The sequence below is a fragment of the Apodemus sylvaticus genome, chromosome 6 (assembly GCF_947179515.1).
Source record: "Apodemus sylvaticus chromosome 6, mApoSyl1.1, whole genome shotgun sequence".
NCBI lineage: Eukaryota > Metazoa > Chordata > Mammalia > Rodentia > Muridae > Apodemus > Apodemus sylvaticus.
In genome coordinates this window covers 57,514,172-57,538,582 of record NC_067477.1, presented here as the reverse complement: position 1 = coordinate 57,538,582, position 24,411 = coordinate 57,514,172, and the positions used below count along the sequence as shown (strand labels likewise).

The 24,411-nt window shown below is 39.3% G+C and overlaps 1 protein-coding gene across 1 annotated transcript in view; it reads right to left on the bottom strand.

Annotated features, from left to right (window-relative positions):
- The window catches only part of Mis18bp1 (MIS18 binding protein 1), a 56,133-nt gene extending 34,081 nt beyond the window's left edge, over positions 1–22,052 (bottom strand). The window contains exons 1-6 of the mRNA XM_052185766.1: positions 21,880–22,052; positions 8,701–9,302; positions 5,598–6,055; positions 3,678–3,751; positions 1,444–1,574; positions 707–794 (exon numbers count right to left, since the gene is read on the bottom strand). Of these exons, the coding sequence (XP_052041726.1) occupies positions 707–794; positions 1,444–1,574; positions 3,678–3,751; positions 5,598–6,055; positions 8,701–9,214 (1,265 nt within the window). The 5' untranslated portion in view covers positions 9,215–9,302; positions 21,880–22,052. The remainder of the gene's footprint in view (positions 1–706; positions 795–1,443; positions 1,575–3,677; positions 3,752–5,597; positions 6,056–8,700; positions 9,303–21,879) is intronic.
- Between the last annotated feature and the right edge of the window lie 2,359 nt (positions 22,053–24,411).

Here is a 24,411-nt window from a genome sequence, read left to right as displayed (position 1 = left end):
ATAAAGTACTTACCTAGCAAATGTGAGGCCAGGATTAAAAAGCACTATTGGGAAGTTGTCTATTTTTGTAAGTAAGGTTTACTGAAAGACAGCTGTGCTCATTCAATTTATACTACCTACAGTTGCTTTTCTGTTGAAAAGACAGTTAAATGGTTGAGAAAAGAAGGAACATGTCCAGAAAAATACCATCTGGTACTTTACTGGAAGAAACAGTCCCCGATTCCTATTACAATTTACCTGTACTCAGATCAAGTTTAAAGCTATCTCCTACTAGCTCCTGAAGAAAAAGAATTAATAAGAATTTTCTATCAGTGTCTGCTAAATACCTGGTAGGTACTCAAAAACTAATGAAAATTATAGGAGAAAAATGTATCAAGTTCAGTCTAATATTTAACAACTACACACCATCCAAACGGTAGGCAATTGACAAATTCTCCTTAGAAATGTGTCTTCAATTTTATCTTCTTTTTGAATTTACTCGACATAACAGAAATCCTAATAAAGGTTTATTATTTCTAAAACTCCTGAGATCACAAAAATCTTCAAAACTATAACAGAAACACAAACCCCAGCAAACTGACAAACACACCACACTGGTCACATAAGCATCTGAAAAGGCATATTGTATTTTGTATCTAAAATGAGTATATTTTAAGGATAACTCATACTTTGATAAAACTGATTTTTAAAAATTTAGACAGTTTACCTTAATTGTTCTAGAAATTTATCAATGTGTTTCTTCCAATTTTGAGGGAATCCAAACATAAATTTCCTTGTGAGGTAACTGGGATATCCTATTTAACAGTGAGCAAAATAAATACAAAATTATTTTAATTTAAAAAAATAAAAGAATGAAATTATCCAAAAGCCTAGACTTTTAAAGAGGTCTCTCTAACTCACTGTCAGTGAAGACATATGTACTTCTGACTTATTATATGCAAAGTACTGCTGGAGTACTGAGAACCCATCAGTTAGGGAATAGAAATCCCCATCATCACACACTGGATTTCTAGTGAGAGAAAAAAGCAAACCCAGAAAGTAAAATTCTTTGCTAGACTGCTATCACAGAAAAAGTAGTTAAACATATTCATGGGAGAAAAGGAGAAGACAACAATTTTAAAAGAGGGTAGTTAGGGAAATTCTACTGAAATAGAAAGCCAGATCATAGGAACCGGAGGGAATGAATCATGTGGTAAAGAGGAATCCAAATATTAGAAATAAGAAAATGAAAAGCCTTGTGACAGACAACTGGTTTATTTGTGAAATAAGACGAGCAAAGCTGAATTGCAATGAAGAGTCAGTACTAGCATATACTGGAAAGAGTAATAAAAGTCGTGATTGTGAGGGGCATGACAAGGGGTAGGGTCAATTTATAATCCTGGAATTTGCTTAGGAAAGAGGAGGGGCTATGGAAAGATTTAACTAATAATGATACCCATTTACCTGCTTCTTTCATGGAAACATGGTCTATCACTCCATTTAAAATATAAATGTTGCCTGATAAGGTCCTAAGTTCATTGTGTTTAATCCGCTCTATAATTATATTACTATGCCAATAAACATCAGTCATATTTCTAGGGAAAAAAAGAATGAGTTTAGTAAGGTCAAAATATTTACACTTTACCAGGAATTGTATATACATAGAGAAGTATACAAACTTACAATGAAGTATTGATTTTGTGCTAGGTATATATAATCTCAACGCCTTGTATACAAAAGCAGGAAGATTGCTCTAGGTTTGAGACCAGCTTGTTCTACATAGTAAGTTCCATGCCAACTAGGGCTTCAGAGTAAGATGCAGTCTTGATGTCACCCTCTACTCCAAAAAGGATGTATTCATTTTGTACTCTTAGCTACCACAACAATAATTATTAATAATTATTAACTAATTACAAAACACCCGAGGACTAACCAGTACAGAATTCAACTGCTTGGCTAATGTGATTCTCAGAGTCTATGCCAACTATACTGTGGTCAATTAATCTATATACCTGATATAAGATACAGCAAGGAAAGAGAATTGGTAAACAAATATTTGCTGTTGGCAACATCTGACATTTCAGCTTAATAGTTCTTAAACCTTCAAAGATTTTTGTTGGTTTTTTGTAGAAATGTTATTTTTATTTATTCTGATGATGTCTTGCTGGGATTTTTTTTTCCCTACATATTTATTTTGTATGTGTATACCATGGAATTCATATACAGCCAGAAACAGCTTCTGGCAATCAGTTCTTTATTATTACCGTATGAGAGCTGGGGATCAAACTAAGGCCTTACAGCAAGCTCTGCCCTTCGAGCTGTCTTGCTGGCTGCTGGGTCTTACATATGTCCAAGATAGCCTTGGAATTTTACATTGTCCAGCTACCTGAGATTATAGATTAACTGTGCACCCAACTCCCTCCCCTCCTGCTTCATGTTCAGAAATGTCAAGTAGATCTATTGCATTTTAAAGTTTTTTTTTTCATCTTTTTAAAACAGGCAAATGTTTTTACCTTCTATTTTGTAAAGAGGGTCTAGTTAAGAAAAAACAAGGTAGCAAATCACTGACCCAGAAATCTATTCTTCATTCATCATTAATAAAACTAGTAGATAAGTGCTGAGCATTTTTCATATAGATAATAAACATATTCAAGCTATAAAGAAGTTCTCTCAATGAAATCAAATGGGATAGTAAACTGATACTATACCTTAATACTTACCTTTGATTCTTTTTTTTTCTTTATTGTGCTTTGGGGGGAAATATGAGTTTTGCTGTTTTGTTTGTTTTTTGGATTGTTTTCTGGTTTTGGGGTTATTGAGATATGGTCTCTCTACACAGCCCCTACTGTCCTGAACTCTATGTAGATCAAGCTGGCTCCAAACCCACTGAGATTCACCTGCATCTGCCACAGGAGTGTTAGGGCTTAAAGGCCTGAGCTACCACAGCCCACAGTTTCATTTAACATTTAAATAATACTCTAAAAGGCATGGTCTTTAATACTGCAAATATTCATTCACTTAATTCTTTACCTACAGCAAAGCTGAACACTAAGCATGAATTAAAAGTCATCTTTACATACATGTTGTACTTATAGTACCCAAGGCTAGCCTGGGAAACATGATTCACTCTCAAAACAAGAAAAGCCTTCCCATATTATTAATAATATTGTTATCTTCATTATACTCATAGAGTAGAAGTAACTTGTTCAAGCAGCATTGGTAGTAAGCAATATTAGTGGGACTCCTGCAAAGGCAGCCCCTGCTGCATCTTGGACATGAGAAGGGAGAGAAGGCTATAAAACAGAGGCGACCAGGAGACTTTCAGTTCATCCTTGAAGCAGTGATAACTGACATTGTGTCAGCACAAGTTTACTTGTTGTTTACTATGGAGAAGCTGGTTCTCAAAAGAAGAACAGAGTACTAGAGATAAGTCTATTGTCTGACAATGCTTTCACCTCTGAGAACCAAAGTATCAATTAACATGGAAGTGCCTTGGAACTTTAAATAATTATCATCTTTTCATGGATCAGTAATTTTCATAAAATTATTTTAGCAAGGCATCGATGCCATGTTTTACTTTTGCCTTCAGTTTATAACGTCATGAGAACATGTTTTGTAGGAAGATGCTATTTGTCACCCATCAGTTATATACAACCAACTTAACTGCTATTAAAAGAACATTTAAAAGTTATACTTACACCAGCTTTCCTTCTACACATATAGCAGTGTTATTATTGATGACTTTAATCATCCATTCTTGTAGCTGGACTACCTAATCAAGCATTAAAAAAAAACCATATTTGTATTACTTGCACATACCATTACAGTTAGCATTTAGCTTTAGAAAATGTGAATTACAAGAAAAGAAAGCCCTATGTAATCCTAGTGATTTAGTGATCTATATAGAAATCATTCCATTTAAAGCACCAATTGTTAAAACTACAGTATTGAAAGAAAGAAATATAGAAACTTCACTGAGGTTGTACTAAATGGTTTGCCTATAACAGAAGATAACAGAAGGATATATATTTCAAATACTCATAAAAAATGGCTTAGCCAAAAGGAGGAGGAGAATCCTAACATATACATTGAACCACCAAATCTTATAGAAAACACAGCAACTTAGAGGGATGAAAATGCTAAATGTATCATATATCTTGTCTCCAAAAAAATATTTTTTTTTCAAAAAATATATTTTTGTTAAGCCGAGTTTGAATGACACTTTCTGTTTCCAGAAAGGTCACAATAAAGATTCAATTCTATTTCCAAGTAAATACTTGAATAGCTCAGAAAATGACTTTAGTGTAAGTAAAATGCCATTAAAATGCAAAATTTTCATGAAAATGGCATGAACTAGAGATTATCTTAGTGATGTGAAAATATGATCAGGAAGTATAAAGATTAGTAAGGGGGGGGGGGCTGGAGAGATGGATCCGTGGTTAAGAGCACTGACTGCTCTTCTGAAGGTCCTGAGTTCAAATCCCAGCTGGTGGCTCACAACCATCGTGAAAAGATCTGACTCCCTCTTCTGGAGTTTCTGAAGACGCTACAGTGTACTACCATATAATAAATAAATAAATAAAAGGATTAGTAAAGGGGTAATGACAGTAAGACAGTAACAAGAGATGCTTCTACACTGAGACTCTGGTCCATGTGCTAGCAATAATAACGTACAATAAGGCTAAAGAGTAGAGGATAAAGAAAAAGAAAGCAAAAAGCTTGTAGAAAGCCCATTTCAGTTAGAGCAAGGCAAAAATATACTCATAGGACATAGATGACATGATACTGATAATATCTCAAGTTGAAGAGGGGACAATATAATGAAGAAATGAGGATTTTGTAAGAGACTAGGTCAGAGCTGTGGACTATACAGAATATCAGAATATGGATTTGTCCTAGAAGTCTTACAGTTCTCATGGTAACTGGTATAAACAGGCATGGTAGAGACAAAGAAGTACTAGAAAATCTTAGAACAATTTTATTCAAACTTTATACATTTAAGTCAATATCCAAAGTTTTTATCATTATGTCAAACATTAAATATTTGTAAATGATAATTTGTAACAAATAACTGAGATTATAAAATTGTAACCACTTCATTTTTAAAACTAAGATAGAAATACATACTATCTCAATTGGATACTCACTAACACCTACTTGAAACTTAATGGACATACTTTTAACAGAAATTATATTTCCTTTTTCTTTATTTAGTGCTGTAAGACCAAACCTAAGTTTCATACATGCTTATATTTCTTCTTGAACTGATTAATACATTTCCTTCAAAAATGTACCTCAATGCAACATAATTTGATGCTTTAAAGTACTTTACTGTTCATCTTATATATAACTTTTGTCAAGAAAAGTCTCAACTCTTTAGTTGTTATAATTCCTTCTATTTCAAATGCTAATAATTCTTCAAAAGTCAGAATAAAAGTAGGAGTAATGTCAGTGTCCGTCTCTCCCAGGGGTAAGTGAGGTTTCCAACTAGCAATAGAGAACTAACAACTGAGTCCCCTGACTCTCAGCCCACCTGTCTTTCAAGGCTTATAGTGGCTGCTGTCAATAATAAGAACCAAGAAACAGGAATAAATACTTGCCTTAAATGTCTCCCCTACCTGATATTTTTTTACTTCACTTACAATAGTTTCAGACTTTGTAAGTTTTTTTTGAGACGGGCCAGATAGTGTTAAATCAAGTCTTGGACTTGAACGTTTCATTTTAGATGTATTCTTCATGGGATCTTGAAGAAAGGTCCTCCTAGACATCGTTTCTTCATTTTGTTCTGTAATATCCTCTTTCGCAGTCCTTTCTGCTGTCACATCATTATAAGAACTCATAGACTGGCTATGATTCTTAATAGGAACACAAATAGTGTCAACATCAATATTTTCGATCTTTTCATAAGTAGAATTAATGTCTTCCAAAACAAATGTGTTATTTTTGGACACAGTGGTTTTAACAGGATTCTCTTTTGAATGAAGATCTTGCCTGTTAAACTGGGCTCTAGTTAATGCCTTCCTTGAAATGCATGAAATTGAAACACTTGTTTGTTCTTGGTTCAGAACTGGAGGATCTGCCAAAAAAAAAAAAAAAAAAATTATAGAACGGTTCTATGGAAATAAAAAGTTTTAAACTGCTTATATTAAAAAGATATCACATTAAGAACAGTCGCCCTCAATTTCAATTTAAGTGTCTCTAGGTTGGTTTTTTTGTTTTAAAACAATCTTTCTATATAGCCTTGGTTTATCCTGGAAGTCACTGTGTAGACTAGGCTAGCATCAAACCTACCTCTGCCTCCTGATGAGATTAAAGTCATGCACTACCACACCCACTTTTATAACTCAAGGAGCAAACTTAGTTCTTATTGTCCACTAGAAACTACCTAGAATTTATGAATACTTTGAAGTAACTGGCAAAAAAATGTCAACTGCAAACATATAACAAACCAACAACACACAAGAGTCTACCATAACTTAAGTTGTAACTTTCTGTTTTTTTTCTTGCTGGTGTTGAATCTTGTTTGCTGGGTGTGGTGGTTTGAATGTGAATGACACCCCCTTCCTGCCCCCATAAGCTCATATATTAGAATGCTTAAGTCACCAGGGAGCAGCACTATTTAAAACTTGAAAAGGTATGGCCTTGTTGGAGGAACTATATCCCTAGGGGTGGGCTTTAAGGTTTCAAAGCCTATGCCAAGCCCAGTCTGTCTCTGTCTGTTTCTGTATCTTTTCTCTCTCTCTGCCTGTGGATCAGGATGTAGATCTTAGCTACTGCTTCAGAGCAGTCCTGTATGTTGCTATGCTTCCCCACCATGGTGATAATGGACTAAGCCTCTGAACTATAAGCAAACTCCCAATTACATGCTTTCTTTTGTAAGAGTTGCCATGATCATGGTGTCATTTCACAGCAAAAGAACAGTTACTAAGACACTTGGAGCTGGGCAGTGGTGGCGCACGCCTGTAATCCCAGCACTCTAGGAGGCAGAGGCAGGCCAATTTCTGAGTTCAAGGCCAGACTGGACTAGAGTGAGTTCCAGGACAGCCAGGGCTACACAGAGAAACCCTGTCTCGAAAAAAACAAGCAAACAAAAACAACAAAAGATACTAGGAAATGCTTGATGATTCTAGAGGAACTTGTATGTTGATACTTCAGAAACAGAGAGGGAAAGGTCTTCAGACCAGTATAGTATGCTTTCATAATAAATAACAGTGACATAAAAATTTTCCTTTAGCTGGTTTTAATCATAGCACTCGGGAGACAAGGCAGGCAAATCTCTGTGAGCTGGAAGCCAGCCTGAAGTTCCAGGACAGCCAGGGTTACACAGAGAAACCCTATGGGGGGCTGGGGCGACAAGGAGGGAACTGAGTTAGCTGGAGAGATGGCTCAGTGGTTGAAGCCACTGACTGCTTTTCCAGAGGATCCAAGTTCAAATCCCAGCACCCACGTGGCAGCTCACAACTATCTTCAACTCCAAGATCTGACACCTTCACACAGACATGCATACAGGCAAAACACCAAAGCGCAAGAAAATGGCAATAAATTAATTGAAAAACATTCCCTTTACTATCTCCTCTTGCCTTTACTTCATTTTCTATACTTACATTATGCTGAGGGAAAAAACATTAACGATTTCCAAATTATAATTCTCCTTTTCAAGACAAAAGCATACTATTAAGCCTCTGTAAGCAGTCTTAGGCAGCGATTCCTTCTAGTACAAGCAGCATCAGATTAGAATATAGTCCTCAAAAGCCATGGGAGCTATCTGCTTTACTAGGATTTTGGATTAACAACACATTCCAACTCATTGTGTACCAGAGAATGCCAAGTTCGTAAGTGGCTGAGCACAGGTTTCTTCAGGTGGTTCTGACTAAGGGCATGAACAAACAACTAAGGAGTTTGAACCTCCCCTTTAAAATGCAAAATATTAAGATCTAAGTGCAAATTCAACAAAAACCTACATCCCTTAGACCTTTTCTTAGTAGGGGCCTCATTATGTAGCCTCTAGACTACTCCTGAATACTGGGATTACAGGAATGTTTCACCATGCCCAGATTTCAACATAATGGTTAGGCCTTTAAAGAAATGAAAGTTTGTAGAAAAATAAAGTTTGTCAACTAGATAAATAAGGACTAGCAGTACTATCTGTATTTTATTGATTTATATTCTAAGTCTTCACATTTAATGCATTTTAAATACAGAAGTAAACTTTTCTATCAAGAAAATTAACACTTAAAATTTGTGCCAGAGAAGAAAAAGGTCATTTTTGTGTGTGTGTGCGCACATTAGACAAATCATCAGAATCTCAAGGACGGGAACTTTTCTGCTCTTAAATCCTATTACTGATTCCCACACTCCCATACACAGTGTATACTTATATACCTACTACATGATATATACATATCAAGTAATGTGTTGTATTCATACACATATAACATGTATTTATACACATATCAAGTAATGTGATATGAATATATATTGCTGTAATCACAACATTCAGGAGACTTTCAAACTTGAGGCCGATCTAGACTACATGCCTCCCCAGGGTGGGAATTTGATACCATGTCAGCAGTTCCCTCTCTTTTGCATAACATAAAAATTACTTTCACTGGAATGTGAGAAGATATTTTGGTACTCTGATCATTATTATAACCAAGATCTTAAAACTGCCACATTAAACAGTTAAAAAGACATTTTAAAACCTTATACAATCAAACTAACCTCCCAATGAAAGGTTATTGGATTGGAATGACTTTTCTTTTTCCTCACAGATATAGGTATCTTGCAACAGAGTTTTCTTGTCTCTGTCAGGAGGAAGGACTTTATGTTTCCATTTTGGTGATCCCAACATGCTACTGTTCCTTGATAGTTCATTCTGTTTGTCACGCTGTACTTTCTCTTTCATTCTCTGAAATATTTTTGCTGGTGATTCATAAATCATTTCATTTCTTAATCTATCCATGTTGGGCATTGTAACACTGACATCAAGAGTGCTGTTTGAAGGGCTAGCCACTGATAGCATGGTGGACTGAAATATATTTTTACTGTTAGAAGTTGTTATTTCTAATAACTGATTCCATTCTGAAGGGGACTTCTGATATTTCACCAAATCTTTCACAGGAGTAAGTGTGTCTGAAGGGATGATGTCAATAAAGACTGCATTTTGAGGCATACTGCATTGCAATGTCCCAGAAGACAAATGAATTCCTGCATCTTTCAAAGGTGTTACAATCATCTTGATAGGACAATGGCACCAAAATTCTTTTTATAGAAAATTCAATCAACACAAATTTCCAGACAGAACTTCAGGAGTCCAGAAAAACCTGTAATGAAATTAACTTTTATCAGTTTGGTTCCTTTAAATAATTTACCCATTTTCCATTAACAACATTATACCATTAAAAGGCTTAATAGGTTCTTATCAACACTAGAGAATATATAGCTCAGAAACCAGATTGATGTTTAATATTTTTACTAAATTACAATTTTCATCATTTTTCAAGAGAAGAGCAGTTTGGCATTTAAAAGTGCTTATTAAAAAAAAAAAAAAAAAAAAAAAAAAGGCAGCCCTGGAGCTAAGGCTCTTCCATACCCAAATCCCACCCAGAGAGAGCTGGTCTCCCAGGAGTGTTGCCACTCCTAAGTTCATAGGTGAGACCACCACTTTGCTCCAATAACTAGCCAAAGAGAGACCCACCAGGAACACACAGGGCACAGGAACCACAGAGCACCAGGGACAGGATCCTTCCGGTCTCCATCAGCGCCCCAGAGCTAACCCGATGACACAGCTCTACTCAACCAAATCCCAGAGAAAGCTGGTCTCCCCAGGTGTGGTAACACACCTAAGAGCACAGGCTCCAGTTCTCCCACCATGTGGGAAGCCATGCGTCGCTGGAGGGGCAGGTAAGTGGCAGAACAATTGTTGTCCAATTATCATGGGGAAACAATTATGAAAAGAGGCTAAAGAGGCTTGATTCATAGGAGAAATCAAGCATTAATTCAGGGAGAGAGGAGTAAGAGTTAAGAAAAAAAGATTTAATTAAGTTCTTTTGTTTTGTCATGAAAAATGCCCTTGGTTGGTTTTTAGTGGACCTGACATTCACCCGCTCACATGGAATAGGGTTGGTAAAGAAATTAATAAGATTTTGAAAACATCAAGTTCCCTCGTTGTCTGTTGTTTGTCTTTTGGTGCACCAAAACTTGTCTATATGTGTGTCAATTTATGTTGTCCATTGTTTTGTTTGGCTGAATGATTGGTTGTTTTTATGTTTTATGTTAAAAAGAAAAAAAATGGTAAAAAAGCTTTATTTGCTGTCAGTCCTGTCAGCCCTAGTTTACACAGAGGAGGCTAATTTGAGGTGCCTCACATTCATAAGTAGGAGTAAAACACAGCTAAAGAAAAAAAGAAATGTGCAGCAGCGGACTATGGTGCCACACGCCTTTAATCCCAGCACTTGGAAGGCAGAGCGCAGGGCAGCGCATGGCTCGCAGGGCACAGGCAATAATGGCGGCCGCCAGAGAGAGCCTGGAACTCTGCGGGCCACTGGCAAGCGGTTAAAGTCAGAGTGCTAGCACCTCAAAGTTACTAGGCCTTGCTCCGGCTTGGAGGGACCCCGGAACTCTGCGGGCCACGAGCCGGTACACCCGGCAGCAGCAACGTGCTCAACTTTTCTCTTGAAGGGCCAATAACCTCCGGTTTGGGAAAACTCTGGTTTAACTCATAAAATTTGTGTAATCGCTTTATTCTTGTTTTTAATTAGGTCTTAATGGTATAAGGTTTTACGTATCTTTACTATAGAGTTATAAATTAATTGGCTATGATTTAAAAGGTATAGTGTTATTAAGAAAAGGTTTGTTTAAAACTGGCGATTCAGTGTCAGAGCCATCTTAACTAGCTACACGCGGCATGACGTAACCCAGGAAACACAGGCCTCTAAGATGCTTCTAAATGGGCATGGTGTTTCGTGTGAATCTTGGCCTGGAGTCTTATAAGTCCAGTTGAATCTTGTCAACTAGACTTATAAGAAATATGATTTAAAATAATGTCTCTTTAATAAGTTACACTGTCATACACTTGAACATAAGAACAGGCACACAAACCTTGTGCTGTAAAGATAATACGTTTGCCTTTGATTTTAAAGAAAATAGATTGTTTAAAATTGGAATTTGCTTCCAAAGTTGCAGTTGTGCTCTAATATTGCAAGGAAAAATTGAGTTACAATAAAAATTGCCACTGTGCAATTGGCTGCAGTTTGCTCTGGCTCTGGTTAAAGGCTCATGATTCTTAACATATTCTGTAATTAAGATAATTTTAAGTATGATACAGCTGTGGCCATTTTAGGCCCATTGCTACTTTTCCACAAGTTTATAGGCTACAATGGTAGAAGCAAAATTTAACCCTCCAAAATTAAAAGGGAGATCTCAGTGGAAATTTATTTGATATCAAACAGGGTCCTTTGACTACTATGAAACTAGGATCTTTCCCGGAATCCTGGAATTACAGGTTCCTTTTGTTAGTCAATCCTCAGGGTGTCCTTGCTGGACTGGACAGGCGGGTTTGGGTCTGGTCTTAGATAAAAAGTTCAGATTAGAAGTTGGTTAAGTCTGAGGAACTGCTTGTAAGGTCCTTGTCAAGGACTCCAAGTAGGCAAGTAGGTCCTTGGGCTACAAAAAAAAAAAAAAAGGAATTTACATTTGAATTAATGCAAGGCTTGGGGCTGCCTCCGTGGAAGTTAGTAAGGAAGCCTGTGTTTTTGCCTTGCAGGCCTCAACTAGGGAATGTTTGGCTAAAAGAACATTCTTGAAATATCCAGGTGTGGTTTAAAATGCAGTTCAAATCTATAAAAGGCCAATAAGGCATTAACATTTGGCCTTTCTACCCCATACAAAATTTATAGGGTGTTTTTTGCTTTACATTCTGACAATTATAAAAGCATTCACTTCTAACTTTAAAGAAGCAATAAAACAATTTCATTAGAAGGTTTTTTCTTTAAGGAATGGCAAGTAGCCTTACCTTAAGTGAGAAAAGATATTTTGTCTCTATCTCAATACAAGAAGCTAGGATCTTAAATTCTTCAGTATATAATGTTCATGAAATGTTCATTACAGGCCTTTTCTCCTAACCATAGGCCTTTAGAATTTTTACATAAATGATTTTTAAAGGATTTGGGATATATTAATTGGCTTTATCTTATATTAACCTCATCTTAAGCTTGCCCGTGGAAGATGTAAACCTCTGTTTTCAAGGTAAAAAACGTTTGTTCCTCGTTTCAAACAGAAATCAAATTGATTATTACAAAACATTGATGGTTGATCTATTACATGGCAAGCCATTTTTAGGTGAAATTAATACTTGTTATCTAAAAGATAAGTTGTTAAAAATATACCTCTATACATATTTTTATTGTTATAGATTTATACATGCATCCTATAAAAATACATCTACTATGGGAGTAAAGCTCATATAATTAGATCACATGTTATTCTTTTGAGTATCCCCTTGCTTCAGCACAGATAATTGAATTGGGTGCTGTAGCTGTTCTTCTTAAAATGTTAAAAATCAAACTTTTGATTTATATATTAATAATATATGTATATAGCTCATGGCTTACAATTGCTTGAAATTGTTTCTTTTTTATGCTACTAATTCTTAACTTTTACAATTATTTATACAAATGCAATTCAAAAAATTAATAAAAATATTCATATGACCATTGACAGCCTTTCAAGCTTTCTAGTTATAACTGTTTTTACATATATTTTATACTGAATGTTCCAAATCAAGACAAATATTATAACTGATTATTATAGTCAGTCATTTGAAATGTTATATTAATAATTTAATATTAGTCATATTACTGAGATTCCTCATAATTCGCAGAGGCAAGATATTATGGAACAAGCCCATAGAACTTTACAACAATATATTTATAATAAGAGAAGGGAGAATTACATCTCTATATACCACAAAAATTTAAAAATTTTAATGCCAGGGAACTCTGAGTATAGAGAAGAGGCATGTTTGTGTTCTTTCTACAGGATGCTGAAGGAACATGCTAGCTGCCAGAGTATGCTGATGCTGAGACTTCTCCCTGGCTTTCCACCTTGCTCTCCAGCCTTTTGGGGCCCCTCCTGGGTCTTTTGTTGCTTTTGTCATTTGGCCCCTGGGCTTTTAACAGATTAACCAGTTTTGTTAAATCACAGATCGATTCTGCCTTGAACAAGACCAGTTGCAGCCCACTACCATCGGCTGGACATCCAAGACTCAGCCGAAAACCTCTCTTCCGCTGATGCTTCGTAGCAACCATCGGCCTTCAGTTCTCCACCCTTGCTGCAGGCACAGAGCTTTCTTGGTTCTGTAAGCTGTAGAAACGTCATAGCCAGGGATGGTGACCTCCAGCTCCTAATAGTGGCTGAGGGCCATAAGCTGTGGAGTAGCCAATGACGGGAATTATTGTGGTGCCAGGAGCCAGATGCACACCGGCTCTTGGCTGCAGGGTGACTCCACGACGGGATTATAGCGAGTCTACTACCTGGATGCCCGTCACACCCACCAAGGGCCTGATTAAGCCATTGGAGTGGGATGTGATGCCAGGAGTGGATGCAACTTACATAGCCTAAGGCAGAGGCCCTGCCCTACTAGGATCTAAAAAGGCCTAGTTATTGCGGTGCAGGATGTGAGGGCAAAATCACATAGCCTAAAACAGGCTCTCCACCGACCCTCTTTCCACAGCCACCCCCCAACTTAAGAAAGAAAAAAGGAGGACCATCACAGCAAGTCCTGGATACCCCAACACACTGGAAAAGCAAGTTTTGGATTTAAAAATCACATCTCATAAAGATGATAGAGGACTTTAAGAGGGACATAAATAACTCCCTCAAAGAAATACAAGAGAACACAAGTAAACAGGTAGAAGCCCTTAAAGAAGTACACTCAACCAAAACACAACCAAACAGGTGAACAAAAGCATCCAGGATCTAAAAATGGAAATAGAAACAATAAAGAAATCACAAAGGGAGACAACCTTTCCTGGAGATAGAAACCCTAAGAAGGAGATGAGGAGTCACAGATGCAAGTTTCACCAATAGAATACAAGAGATAAAAGAAAGAATCTCAGGGGCAGAAGATACCAGAGAAAACATTAACACAACAGTCAAAGAAAATGCAAAATGCAAAAAGCTCCCAACCCAAAACATCCAGGAAATCCAGGACACAAAGAGAAGACCAACCCTAAGGAATGTAGGTATAGAAGAGAGCAAAGATTCCCAACTTAAAGGGTCAGTAAATATCTTCAACAAAATTATAAAAGAAAACTTCACAAACCTAAATAAAGAGATGCCCATGTACATACAAGAAGCCTACAGGACTCAAAATAGATAGGATCAGAAAAGAAATTCCTCCTGTCACATAATAATCAAAACAGCAAATGCACTAAACAAAGAAAGAATATTAAAAGCAGTAAGGGAAAAAGGTCAAGTAAGATATAAAGGCAGACCTATCAGAATTACACCAGACTTCTCACCAGAGACTCTAAAAACCCAAAGATCCTGGGCAGATGTCATACAGATCCTAAGAGAACACAAATCCCAGTCCAGGTTACTAACCCAGCAAAACTCTCAAGTACCATAGATGGAGAAACCAAGATATTTCATGACAAAACCAAATTTACACAATATCTTTCCACAAATAACAGCTTTACAAGGAATAATAGATGGAAAACTCCAACAAAAGGATGGAAACTACACCCCAGAAAAAGCAAGAAAGTAATCTTATTTCAACAAACCCAAAACAAGATAGCCACACAAACTCCACCTCTAATAACAAAAATAACAGGAAGCAACAATCACTTTTCCTTAATATCTCTTAATATCAATGAACTCAATTCTCAAATAAAAAGACACAGACTAACAAACTGGATATGTAAACAGAACCCAGCATGTTGCTGCATACAGGAAATGCACCTCAGTGACACAGACACTACCTCAAAGTAAATGGCTGGAAAACAATTTTTCAAGCAAATGGTCACAAGAACAAGCTGGTGTAGCCATTCTAATATCGAATAAAAATCAAATTTCAACCTAAAGTAATCAAAAAAGATAAGGAAGGACAGACACTTCATACTCAAAGGAAAATTCTACCAAGATGAACTGTCAATTTTGAACATCTATGCTCCAAATGTAAGGGCACCTACATTCATAAAAGAAACTTTACTAAAGCTCAAAGCACACATTGCACCTCACATAATAATAGTGGGAGACTTCAACACCCCACTCTCACCATGGAAATAGAAACTAAACAGAGACACAGTGAAACTAACAGAAGTTATGAGCCAAATAGATTTAACAGATATCTATAAAACATTTTATCCTAAAACCAAAGAATATACCTTTTTCTCAGCACCTCAAGGTACCTTCTCCAAAACTGACCATATAATCAGCCAAACAACAGGCCTCAACAGATACAAGAAGATTGAAATAATCCCATGCATTCTATCAGATCACCCGGGATTAAGGCTGTTCTTCAATATAAAGAACAAAACAAAACAAACACCCAGAAAGCCCACATTCATATGGAAGCTGAACAAGGCTCTACTCAATAATAACTTGGTTAAGGAAGAAATAAAGTAATTAAAGACTTTTTAGTAATCAAAATATTGCTATTTGCAGATGATTTGATAGTATACTAAAGTGACCCCAAAAATTCAACCAGAGATCTCCTACTCCTGATAAACAACTTCAGCAAAGTGGCTGGATATAAAATGAATTCAAACAAATCAGTACCTTTCCTCTACTCAAAGGATAAACAAGCTGAGACAGAAATTAGGGAAATGACAGCCTTCACAATAGTCACAAATATTACATACTTTGCTGTGATTCTACCCAAGCAAGTGAAAGATCTGTATGGCAAGAACTTTCTTTAAGTCCCTGAAAAAAGAAATCAAAGATCTTGAAAGATGGAAAAATCTCCCATGCTCAAGGATTGACAGGATTAATAAAATAAAAATGGCCATCTTGCTGAAAGCAATCTACAGATTCAATTCAATCCCCATCAAAATCAACTCAATTCCTTTTCAACTCAATTCCTCATAGAGTTAGAAAGAGCAATTTGCAAATTCATTTGGAATAACAAAAAATCCAAGATAGCAAAACCTATTCTCAACAATAAAAGAACTTCTGGCCGGGCGGTGGTGGTGCACACCTGTAATCCCAGCACTTTGGGAGGCAGAGGCAGGCGGATTTCTGAGTTCGAGGCCAGCCTGGTCTACAGAGTGAGTTCCAGGACAGCCAGGGCTATACAGAGAAACCCTGTCTCAAAAAAACCAAATCCAAAAAACAAGCAAAAAACAAAACAAAAACAACAACAACAACAACAAAAAAGAACTTCTGGGGGAAGCACCATACCAGACCTCAAGCAGTACTATAGAACAATAGTGATAAAACAAAAAAACCAAAAAACTGCATGGTATTGGTACAGTGACAGGCAGGTAGATCAATGGAATGAAACTGAAGACCCAGAAATGAACCCACACACTTATGGTCACTTGATCTTTGACAAAGGAGCTAAAACCATCCAATGGAAAAAGAAAGCATTTTCAACAAATGGTGCTGGTTCAACTGGTGGTTAGTACACAGAAAAATACAAATGGATCCATTCTTATCTCCTTGTACAAAGCTCAAGTCCAGGTGGATCAAGGATCTCCCTATTAAAACCAGATACATTGAAACTAATAGAATAGAAATTGGGGAAGAGCCTTGAACACATTAGAGAAATTTTTCCTGAACAGAACTCCAATGGCTATGCTCTAAGATCAAGAATTGGCAAATGGGACCTCAAAAAACTGCCAAGTTTCTGTAAGGCAAAGGACACTGTCAGTAGGACAAAAAGGCAACCAACAGATTGGGAAAATCTTTATAAATTCTACATCTGAGAAATTTCAAATGGCCAAAAGGCACCTAAAGAAATGTTCAACACCCTTAGTCATCAGGGAAATGCAAATCAAAACAACTGAGATTCCACCTCACACCAGTCAGAATAACTAAGATGAAAAACTCAGGGGACAGCAGATGTTGGAGAGGATGTGGAGAAAGAGGAACACTCCTTCACTGTTAGTGGGATTGCAAGCTGATACAACTACTGTGGAAATCAAGTCTGGTGGTTCCTCAAAAAATTGGACTAGTACTATCTGAGGACCTAGCTATACCACTCCTGGGCATATACCCAAAAGCTGCTCCAACATGTAACAATGATACATGCTCCACTATGTTCACAGCAGCCTTATTTATAATAGCTAGAAGCTGGAAAGAACCCAGGTGTCCTTCAACAGAGGAATGGATACAGAAAATGTAGTATGCTTACACAATGGAGTACTACTCGGCTATTAATAACAATGACGTCATGAAATTCTTAGGCAAACGGATGGAACTAGAAAATATCATCTGAGTGAGGTAACCTAGTCACAAAATACACATAGTGTGCACTTACTGATAAGTGGATATTAGCCCAAAAGCTCAGAATACCCAAGATATAATTCACAGATCATATGAAGTTCAAGAAGAAGGAAGACCAAGATGTGGATGCTTCAGTCCTTCTTAGAAGGGGTAACAAAATATTCATGAGAGGTAGAGGGTGGGAGGGACTTGGGAAGAGAGGCATGGGAGGGGGAAAAGCAGCAGGATCAGTTATGGGAGGAGCTGGGGATGAGTCAGGAATTTGAACAAAGGTGTGTAGCTATGGGGAATGGGGAACTGGTAGCCACCAGCAAGACCCAAAAAGCAAGAGGCTCCCAGGACCCAACAGGGAAGAGATTAGCTGAAATGCCCAACAAAGGAAGTGAGAACCTATAGAGACCATATCCAGAGGTTAGACAAGGCCCCCAGTTGGGGGCTGGGGCCACCCATTCATCTCCAAATTTTTAACCCAGAATGGCTCCTGTCTAAAAAAAATATAGGACAAAGTGTAGAGCAGAGACTGAAGGAAAGGCCATACAGAGACTGCCCAATTTGGGGACCCATCCCGTTATACAGACACCAAACCAGACACTACTGTGGATGCCAAGAAGTACTTGTTGACAGGAGTCTGTTATAACTGTCTCCTGCGAGGCTCTGACAGAGCCTGACAAATACAGAGGCAGATGCTCACAGCCAACCATTGGACTGAGAACCCAATGGAGAAGCTAGAGAAAGGACTGAAGGAGCTAAAGGAGTTTGCAAACCTATAGAAAGAACATTATCAACTAACCAGATTCCCCAGAACTCCCAGAAACTAAACCACCAACCAAAGAGTGCACATGAAGGGACACATGGCTCCAGCCGCATATGTAGCAGAGGATGGTATTGTCTGGCATCCATAGAAGGAGAGGCCCTTGGTCCTGTGAAGGCTCTAATCCCCAGTGCTGGGTAATGCCAGGGTGGTGAGGTGGGAGTGGGTGGGTGGGAAGAGGAGAATCTTCATAGAAGCAGAGGGGAGATGGGATGGGCATAAAATTGAAGACCCAGAAATGAACCCACATACCTAAGGTCACTTGATATTTGACAAAGGAACTAAAAACATCCAGTGGAAAAAAGAGAGCATTTTTAACAAATGGTGCTGGATCAACTGGAGATCAGCATGTAGAAAAATGTAAATCCACCCATTCTTATCTCCTTGTACAAAACTCAAGTCCAAGTGGATCAAGGACCTCTACATAAAAAACAGATACACTGAAGCTTACAGAGGAGAAAGTAGGGAAGAGCCTTGGACACATGGGCACAGAAGAAAACTTCCTGAACAGAACACCAATAGATTATGCTCTAAGAACAAGAATCAGCAAATGGGACCTTATAAAACTGCAAAGCTTCTGTATGGCAAAGGACACTGTCAATAGGACAAACCGGCAACCAACTGATTGGGAAAAGATCTTTAGAAGTCTAATATCCAATGTATATAAAGAACTCAAGAAGTTAGACTCCAGAGAGTCAAATAATCCTATTAAAAATGGGGTACAGAGCTTAACAGAGAATTCTCAACTGAGGAAACTCGAATGGTTGTGAAGCACCTAAAGAGATGTTCAGCATCCTTAGTTATCCAGGAAATACAAATCAAAACAACCCTGAGATTCCACCTCACACCAGTCAGAATGGCTAAGATGAAAAATTCAAGGGATTGCAGATGCTGGCGAGGATGTAGTGTAAAAGGAACACTCCTCCGTTGCTGGTGAGACTGTAAACTGGTACAACCACTCTGGCAATCAGTTTGGCAGTTCCTCAGAAAATTAGACATAATACTACCTGAGGACCCAGCTAATCACTCCTGGGCATATACTCAGAAGAAAAGAGTATAACATTTGAAATGTAGTAGGGGCACATGCTCCACTATGTTCATAGCAGCTTTATTTATAATAGCTAGAAGCTGGAAAGAATTCAGATGTCCTTCACTAGAGGAATGGATACAGAAAATGTGGTATATTTACAAAATGGAGTACTATTCAGCTATTAAAAAGAACATGCATGGTATACACTCATTGATAAGTGGATATTAGCCCAAAAGCTCAGAAAAAAACAAGATACAACACACAGACCACAAGAAGCTCAAGAAGAAGGAAGACCAAAGTGTGGGTGCTTTGGTTCTTCTGAGAAAGAGAACAAAATACTCACAGGAGCAATAATGGAAACAAAGTGTGGTGCAGAGACTGAAGGAAAGACCACCCAGAGACTGTCCTACCTGGGGAGTCATCCTATAAACAGTCACCAAACCCTGACACTATTATGGATGACAAGAAGTACTTGCTGAAAGGTGCCTGTTATGGCTGTCCCCTGAGGGGCCCTGCTAGAGCCTTACAGATACAGAGGCAGATGCTAGCAGCCAACCATTGGACTGAGCTTGGGGGCCCCAATGGAGGAGCTGGAGGGCAGACTGGAGATGAAGTGGTTTGCAGCCCCATGGGAAGAACCACGATGTTGGCCAGCCAAACCCTCCAGGGCTCCCAGGGACTAAGCCATTAACCAAGGGGTACACATATTTCCAGCCACAATTGTGGCGGAGGAATGCCTTGTCAGGCATTGGTGGGAGGAGAGGTCCTTGGTTCTATGAAGCCTCAGTGTGGAGAAATTGGGAGGGAGGGGGGGAAGGGGAGGTTGGTGGGAGTGGGTTGGGTGGAGGGCATCTTCTTGGAGGCAGGGGATGGGAGGATGGGTAGGGGATTTTCTGGGAAGAGGGGAGGAAACTGGGAAAAGGTATAACATTTGAAATGTAAATGAAGAATATATTCAATAAAAAATTAAAAAAAAAGCACCATCCAACAAATAACATAGTTAATATCCTTAAGTCCTGAATTATAAATATGTTTTTGAGATTTACTTGACAGTTAGAAGAATGTGTTTACAGCTAACCAGGTTATAGTTTGTCCATTTTTAGTTGACACTGGGGATCAACACAGGACCTTGACCATGCTATAAAAGCATTCTACTGCTGCAGTGAAATTTATTCAAACATAAGTCTTTAAAGTTCCAATGTAGGGTTTGCATAAAGAGAATGACATCTGCATTAGGCTATATAGGGTACAAAAAAGTTTAACAAGTATACTTCCTTATATGCACTTAAAAAGTTTTAGTCAGAAGCAATAATGATCAAAGTAAATGCTGAAATATTCATTCAATTATTAAAATGGCCTGGCTCTTTTGTGCTCTAGAATATTTACTTATAAAATGCTAGTTGAAAACTAATAAAGAAGGAATTTATTTTTAGCATAATTCTTTACATGTACTGCTATTTAGAATAGTGTCTATAGCCATTGGCAAGAGGACTTGAGAAGTTGGCTTCAGTGACTAAGAAACTTCAGATACTGTTGCTGGGCCCACACAGGACAAGTCTCAACTCTCAAGTGTCTCCTGGCACCTCCAGCAATGCAATATCCTAGCCCGCCACAGCTGAAGGATTTCACAGCAAATGCGGGTCCAGCCCTCAGGCTTCCAAAGCATCATTAACAGAAGATTCTCCAGTGGAACCCTTTAGCAGCATTTCTACCCAAACACTGTAACCCGCTTGGTCAGATGTATGTTTAATGTTTATATTAGCATGATATCATAAGGAATGCTTGTGTGACTAAACCGGGCATATTCGAAAAAATCTTGCAGGACATCCTAATTGCAGAACGCCTTACCACCTATGGGTTCCTGCTTCCCCCAATGACAATTCATTTATAAATCTCAATTCAATGTACTCAACAACAAAAACAATAAGAACGATATTAAAAATCGCAGGATTAAATGGCAAAACAGACTTTATAGCCACATTTTTAAAAACCCAAATCACATGCTTATGAGAATAAGCACGTAAGAAACCCGTACAACAACAAATACATACAGGAAACATTACACGGATTCAGCAAGTTATAACTAGGTATATATATGTTACAAGTGTGTGTATACATACATACTTGTAACTTTATTGGTGAAAATGAGCCACTGAATTTGAAGGAGAGTAGGGAGGTTTGTAAGGGAAGGTTTGGAGGGAGGAAAGAGAGGGGAGAAGTAAACTAAAATCTCTAAAATTAACAACAAATGCGCCTGACTATAAAGAGCTATTCTTTAAGGATAGGATGAAGGAACTTTCTATTTTCCAAACAACGTTTCTAACATCTAAAGATGCCTGCAACAAGCACGGAATTTAATCCTAAGAACGCATAAGCGGCTACATCTAGGAATGCTGGTTCCGGAGACGAAGAGTCGGGCACTGGCACGCCACTCCTCACGGACACTTGTGATTTTAGGATAAAACTCGAGCGCTAGGGCAGCAAGGTCAACACGCGGCTGGGCGAACACCGCGGAAGTCAGACCTGCGGGAGGCCGGCGATCGCGAACCGGGAAGAGCCAGGCGGGGGCCCGGGCGATCGGTCCGCGAGGCCGAGGGAGCAGACGACCTACCTGAGTGAGGGCAGCAGCACGAGGCCGTGATTACCGCTCGGCTCGCAGCGCCTCAGACCCACGGAGGCCCGGGTAGGGGCCCCACGCGCGTCCGCAGAGCCACAGACAGGAGCTACGCATCCACTTCTCCAACACAGACCACAACGCTGGATTTCAAATCCCGAGAGCCCGCCCACCGGTGCCTGGGATTGGCCAGCTCAGACGTGCATCAAGGAGCGTCTTCCGGGACTCCAGGAAACAGAGGACCACACCCCCGCGCCGCCTGGACAAGGCTGAGTAAGCAGAAAGCGTCTGACCAAGGGCGGCCCCATGGTTGCACGTGGAGTTTGTTGCTCTCTACAGGGCGGACGCCCATTAGCTCCTCGCCACTCCTCCCGTGATGCTCGGCGGCGGCGGAGGAGGGACTGTGTGTGTGGAGGGGGAAAGCCCACAACGGTTGCCGCCCAGAGCGCGGCGCGACTTACTAAGTTTGACCCTTGCGGGCCACACTTGTTAGGTTTAGGCTGCGCTCGCGGAGCAGTTTACTTTCTCAGCGTAGTCCATTTCTGAGGAGAGCAAGTGCCTTAGAGAGTTTGAAAGAATTTTTTTCTTTCAGTTTGCCGTTTAGGTTTTCTTCGGGCCGAAAAGGAAAAAAAGTTGCTCCCGAGAAGTAGAGTGAACATGAAGTTATATCCGCATTTTAGCGTTTAGTTTGAATTATCCCCACTGGAAATGTAATTTTCTTTTATTTTCAAGAATCTAAGGACCGTAGTAGAATAAAACACTTTCTCAGTGGATGTCGGTTGCAGTGCGCAATTTGTGGCACTGGTTCCTAAAGTGTGTTTTGCCAGTAGTGGTCGGTAACCTGTTATCCTAAGGCTGGGAGGTTGAGGCAAGAGGATGGAGAATCCGAGGGCAGCCCATGTTGGGGATCTGAAGAGAAATGTTTCTCCTACACAAGTGCATTCCTGTTCCCCAGCTGCCAGGAAAGGCATCCCCGAAGCTGGTATAACAGCTTTGCCTCAGCGGTTGAGACACAACAAACCTCACACAGGAAGGAGAGTGGCTGCCTCTACTTAGCAGAAGTTGGGATCATATAGGAATTCTTGGAGGGGTGTCCCGGAGGGTGGAGACAGAGGGAGCTTTCCAGGGTGGCCTTAATCTTGGGTTTGGGATCAAGTCAAGGTCAAGGTGGTTTTCCCCTTGGCACTGGTCTTAGGGTCAAGTCAGGGGCAGGGTGTTTTTCCTTTGCCCTTTTACCATACACAGTGATTCACAATCTCAACAGTGGACTGGGGAAGGGGAGGGTGGGGATCATGAATTTAATATTAAGAATACAAGTGGGCTAAAAGGATAACGTAGCTCTGCTCCCAGCCACTCCAAAGGACTTTGTTCTAAAACTTGAAGGCCATCTTGGGCCACAGAATGACTTTGAGACCAGCATGGGTGACTTAACTAGATCCTGTCTCAAAACCTAAAGAATGCTAGGCTGACACTTTATGGCAGATTAGTTGTTGACTATGCACAAGGCTCTAGGTCCTTGACCTGGGGAAAAGAAATTGAAGTGACATTTTCAGAATTCTGAATCATAAGCAACTATTCCAAGTTAAAGGCAGGTGAGGAGAAGAAAGGAAAGCATCGGGCAGGGAGAAAATGCCCTCACAGGACCATGAGAAAATGACTGAGCGTAGATCTGAATTAAATTTGCAAGTAAAGGTGGTCAAATTCCAGGCTAAATAATACAATCTTGTTTTTGCTTGTTTGTTTTGTTTTTTGTTTTTTCGAGACAGGGTTTCTCTGTATAGCCCTGGCTGTCCTGGAACTCACTTTGTAGACTAGGCTGGCCTTGAGCTCAGAAATCCGTCTGCCTCTGCCTCCCAAGTGCTGGGATTAAAGGCGTGTGCCACCACTGTCCAGCTTATTTTTATATTTTTATTAGATATATTCTTTATTTACATTTCAAATGTTGTCCCCTTTCCTGGTCCTCCCCCCCTGAAATTCCCATAACCTATCATTGCCTCCCCCCTTCCTCAATCGACCCCCTCTCCTGCTTCCCTGTCCTCTTATTCCCCTACACTGCAGCATCAAGCTTTCTCAGGCCCAAAGGCCTCTCCTCCCTTTGATGTCCAACAAGGCCATTCTCTGCTGCCTATGCGTCTGGAGCCATGGGTCCCTCCATGTGTGTTCTTTGGTTGATGGTTTTCTCCCTTGGAGCTCTGGGAGTACTTGGTGGCTCATATTGTTGTTCATCCTACAGCACTGCAAAACCCTTCAGCTCCTTGGGTCCTATCTCTGGCTCCTCCATTGGGAACCCTGTGCTCAATTCAATGGCTGGCTGAGAGTGTCCCCCTCTGTATTTGTCATGCACTAGCATAGCCTCTCAGGTGACAGCTATATCCGACTCTGGTCAGCAAGCACTTATGAACATCCACAATAATGTCTGGGTTTTGTAACTGTATATGGTATGGATCCCTAGGTGGGGTTGTGTCTAGATGATCTTTCCCTCAGAATCTGCTCCACACTTTGTCTCTGTATAACCTTCTGTGAGTGTTT